The sequence below is a fragment of the Phoca vitulina genome, unplaced genomic scaffold (genome assembly GCF_004348235.1).
Source record: "Phoca vitulina isolate PV1807 unplaced genomic scaffold, GSC_HSeal_1.0 scaffold25, whole genome shotgun sequence".
In the NCBI taxonomy this organism is placed as follows: domain Eukaryota; kingdom Metazoa; phylum Chordata; class Mammalia; order Carnivora; family Phocidae; genus Phoca; species Phoca vitulina.
The window spans coordinates 2,018,038-2,023,149 of NW_022589728.1; the positions used below are offsets into that span (position 1 = coordinate 2,018,038).

The 5,112-nt window shown below is 36.5% G+C and overlaps 1 protein-coding gene across 1 annotated transcript; it reads right to left on the reverse strand.

Annotated features, from left to right (window-relative positions):
• Positions 1–1,166: 1,166 nt before the first annotated feature.
• Positions 1,167–4,796, reverse strand: SNAI2 (snail family transcriptional repressor 2). The gene is made up of 3 exons (XM_032421845.1): positions 4,702–4,796; positions 3,321–3,866; positions 1,167–2,408 (listed from the first exon to the last, which is right to left on the reverse strand). The coding sequence occupies exons 1-3, from the start codon at positions 4,778–4,780 to the stop codon at positions 2,227–2,229; spliced, it is 807 nt and encodes a 268-aa protein (XP_032277736.1). The 5' UTR covers positions 4,781–4,796; the 3' UTR covers positions 1,167–2,226.
• Positions 4,797–5,112: the final 316 nt, after the last annotated feature.

Genomic DNA, 5,112 nt, shown 5'->3' on the forward strand with positions numbered 1-5,112 from the left:
GTGTGTATATATATATATATATTTGGAATGTTAAGTTAAAAGTTTTTCTTTTTTTAGTCAAATGCACACCTTTTATATGTTGGCTAAAAATTTAAATATAACATACAGTGGAGTGTGTGTGAACATTAAGGGAATAGTATTGGTATTTTAGGTCACTTATTAATGGTCTATAACTAATATCTTTGAGATACTAGTTCTGGCTTTTATTTGTATCACAGGACATTAGAAGGAAAAATAATAATTCTGCAAGTTCTGAGTATACAAGAAGTGCTTAATGGTAGCAGGAACTATCCTCATAATGGGTTTGGAGTTTGGATTCAAATACACTTTGGTAATTGTCACAATGCCTATAATGGTTAACATTTTTACATATGAGTTAATATCCAAGAATTTGGTAAGCATGTGCTTGTATATGGAATGGCTGCTCGAACTATATTTTATTAAATATATCTTGAGTTTGGGTCAGGGCTTGTTCAAAAAACTATAAATGGAAAACTTAACTTTGTATAATTTATCCCTGCTCCCATCAAACCTATCCCTTCTTTTATATCACTAAATGTGGAATTTTCTTTGCATGGTTTAATTCTCCAACTTGTGTAATATATGATAAATCCATTTTATCCTGATCTTTTCATGTAGATTTTCTATTTTTTCTCTTACATCTCATTAAATGATATTTCTTTTAAAAATCTTAAACTATTAAAAAGAAATCTTAAACTATTCCAGGGTCTATGTGATAATCACTCATTACAATGAGTGATTGTAATTTGATTGCAAAGAGCAACCTAATAAAGTCATCATAAATAAAAAGTTTTGAAAAGTATTCTTGACTATTAATAATATGAATATTTTTAGCACTCCGAAGTGTGATTTTTTGTTAAAGGGATATACTAACAAACTATTACTATTGTGATATTATCTTTTTGAATGTGACAGTATTATCTTAAGAGTAAAGAAAAAATACTAGCAGTATACTTTATTATAATCTAATACATAAAATAACACTTGATATTCATAAAAATGTTATTCACTTTTTCTCTTATTAAGAAAAAACAATTCTTTGTATAGAAGTTTGATACAAATCATGAAGTAAGTAAAGTCTCTGAAAATAGTATACAAACAATAGATTTTAAATCAAAAATGTTTATTGTAAAAAAGGACCTTTAAAAATTGTTTTTTAAAAAAGAAACATTGATTTCACAAGTCTTCAGGTTGTTTATAGACATCAGCTATAGACAACATCTCACTTTCATACAAAACTCATTCAATCATATAAAAATAAACACAAATTTACATTGACTCATCATCTATACAATTACTTTAAAAAGGCACTTGGAAGGGTGCTGTATGGATTGCATTTGTTGTATGCATTTAAAATAGTTTAAGTACATTACTGAGTTTCTAAGAATCCTTTCTTGCACTTATTCCCATCTTTAATTAATTTTAGAAAATCATTAAAAATTCTTTTAAAAGGTAAGACTTGGAGCATGCACCAGGAATGTTCAAAGCTATTCTTTCCCTCCTCCCCCAAGGAGCATACTCTTTATTGGCGAAAACAAAAACAAAAACAAAACACTCAATACATTCTCCTGTGTTTTGTTCTTGTTCTTTTTTTTTTTCTCTCTTTCTTGGTCTCTCTCTTAAAAATACAGTTTAAAGCATTACAGGTAATAAAAAAAGGCTTTAGTTCAACAATGATAACCAGACATCAGACATGTAATGAAGTAAACTTGGAATACTTTATAAGGCACCTGAGATAGTGTCTGGCAAATTCTCTTCCTATAGGAAATTCTATTACAAACTCTATTACAAAACAATACTGTTCTTTTCAGTTGAAATGATTTGGCAGCAATGTAAATCTTTGCATTCTTTCTTAGTGAGAAAAGATGCAATGTGCTTTTTGCTTCATCTTTTGAAAAGAAAGATTCTTGTCTTTTATCCTCTCAATCTAGCTGTCAGTAAATATATAGTAATTTTAAACTTCACATGGAAAGGATTAAATATGAACACATGGATTTCGTGCTCTTGCAGCTTTTAGTGTGTGTGCCTGTGTGTGCCTGTGTGTGTGTGTGTGTGTGTTTGTGTGTCTGTGTGTCCGTGTGTCTGTGTGTCTATACACATTATTTGGTCGGTAAGCACAAGAGAAAATGCCTTTGGACTTTTATTTGTCATTTGGAGTCGGAGTGAAGAAATGCATTCTGTTCGAGTAAACATTGATTGCGTAACTCAGTGTGCTACACAGCAGCCAGATTCCTCATGTTTGTGCAGAAGAGACATTCTGGAGAAGGTTTTGGAGCAGTTTTTGCACTGGTATTTCTTTACATCCGAGTGGGTCTGCAGATGAGCCCTCAGATTTGACCTGTCTGCAAATGCTCTGTTGCAGTGAGGGCAAGAAAAAGGCTTCTCCCCTGGGGGTGGGGGTGGGGGTGGGGGTTGAGAAAGAAAGACAGTCAGTGTTTTTAGAGGAAACATGAAGTCAGATAACATTCAGATAACATTTGCGAATGACAATCACATTTTGTCAAAAAAAAAAAACTTGATTAAAATTCCCCATAACAGATACTTTTTTTCATATCTGGCCCTTTAAGATAAATTTGAATATTGCGTTAAAAAAAGTCACACCAAGAATATTGTTACTGCTGCCAGTCATGCAGAAATATTTCATGTAGTTCTAGGACTTTCACATATTAAAGCTTTCTGCTTCAGCAGGTGCAGCTAATGTTGAGCTCCTCCCAATATTTCCTAATATTTCCCCTTTTCCCTCCTTCTGTATTATGACTAAGGTTGGATAAATGCCTTGGCTCCCTAGGATGATTTTGTGTTAGGAATAAAATATTCAGCAGCAAAAAACAAAACATAATAAAACAATGGAGAGTAAATTCAGTTCTAACTATCCAACTTGCTATGGGGTGATAGATATCACAGCAAGAATGTTACCAACAGAAGACTATAGGCAAGCCGTTCACATATCTACCAAAGCAATTGATTAAGATAGCAACATCTGTGTTTGCTGAATACTGGGAGCAGTTTCACAGAACACACATTCAAGTACATCTTTCCTGATTTTTTAACTGATCTTTGATACCAAACCTTCTGAATCTACTTTCCAAAGTCTAAATGCTGTTTGCAGTCTCTGGAGCAGAGGTTGTTAACAAGAAATGGAGCGCTCTGCTCTAACAACTTTTTGAGTCATCAGGAAGTAGCTATAAATGATCATCCATCATTAAAAACACTGTGTCACTACTTAATGCAAATTCAACAGCCAGGCCAGAGCTTCATTCTATCAGACAGTAACATTCCTGGCTACGTTTTTCTCTTACCAGTGTGAGTTCTAATGTGTCCTTGAAGTAACCAGGGTCTGGAAAATGCCTTGCCACAGATCTTGCAGACACAAGGTAAAGTGTGGGTCCGAATGTGCATCTTAAGGGCGCCCAGGCTCACATATTCCTTGTCACAGTATTTACAGCTGAAAGATTTCCTAGACTGGGCGTCACAGTGCAACTGCTTATGTTTGGCCAGCCCAGAAAAAGTTGAATAGGTTTTATTGCATAAATTGCACTGAAACTTTTCAGCTTCAATGGCATGGGGGTCTGAAAGCTTGGATTGTAGTCTTTCCTCTTCATCACTAATGGGGCTTTCTGAGCCACTGTGGTCCTTAGATGAGGTGTCAGATGGAGGAGGGGGGCTCACTCGCCCCAAGGTTGAGGGGTATCCAGAAAGAGGAGAGAGGCCATTGGATAGTGGGGAGTGGAATGGAGCTGCCGTAGTCCACACGGTAATGGGGCTGTATGCTCCCGAGCTGAGGATCTCTGGTTGTGGTATGACAGGCACGGGGTAACTCTCATAGAGATATGGGGAAATAATCACTAGGGGAAAGAAAAGGAAAGGAAAGAAGATTAAGGTAAAAAAATAACTTGAAAACACACTAAGGAGCTACTTTACAACACAATACACACAGAGGACTTTATAATGAAGTAAATAGACTCATTTAGGAAGACATAGGCATTGATAAAACATTTCATTTCCACCGTTGCTGCTACAGAGTTACTGTGCTTTAATGCACATCTATGCCTCCTGCATATATAGTGTGACAGGAGCTATAACATGCTGTGCAGTGAGGGAGTGCAGCCAAGTGAGTGCCTTCACAGTCTGCACTGAGGAGGAAAAACTTAAATATTATTTTAAAGATACAAAAAAGTTATTTTCCGTTTTATGCATGGGTTATTTGCAGGTTCTATGACTGTGAGTACAAAGATATGTGTAGATCAAGCTGCTCTCTGAAGGAAAGGAGCCTTATTACATGAAAAAAGCAATAATTCAACATTTACGTATTGTGTTACTCATCCTCCATATACTCATTATGCATGTATATACAAGCTTTAGAAAATGAAGTTGCAAGAGTTGAATGAAGTTTTCCTTGTCAGTTAAGAGTTCTAAAAGTTTTGAATTAAAACTTACCCTAAATGATCAAAAGAATCTGAACTCTCTTTTAGGATACTGTTTGAAAGGAAAACAACTTTGTCTTTGGTTCTTTTGTAATAATATTTGAGTTGTAACATGTATCTATCTATCTATCTATCTATCTATCTACATACACACACACACATATATATATATATATAATCTAGAGAGAGAGAGAGAGAGAGATGATAGATATCATTTCCTTTTTAAATTTTATTTATTTATTTATTTATTTTTTACCTGTGTGTGTGTCCAGTTCGCTGTAGTTGGGCTTTTTGGAGGCGTTGAAATGCTTCTTGACCAGGAAAGAGCGCGGCATCTTGCCGGCGGGTCCGGCGGGCGCCCGGCGCGGATAACGGTCCGGCGGGAGGACGCGGCCGGTCCCTAGAGCATCGCGGCCGGCTGGGCTCGGGCTGGGGCCGCGCTCAGGTGCGGCAGGCGGACGGGCCGGCGCCTCTGAAGTCGCCTGGCTCCTTTACGAACTGAGCCCGTTTTGGCTGGGAGGGTTTTTTTTCCTCTCTTTTGCAAGAAGGATCCAATCACAGCGGAGAGGTTCAGATTTCAGCTCCTCCCTCTGGGACAGCTGTGAACAGAGGAAGAATCTGTTGTCAGACTAAATTATTCTGGTTCAAAATGGGCTGTTCTTCGGGA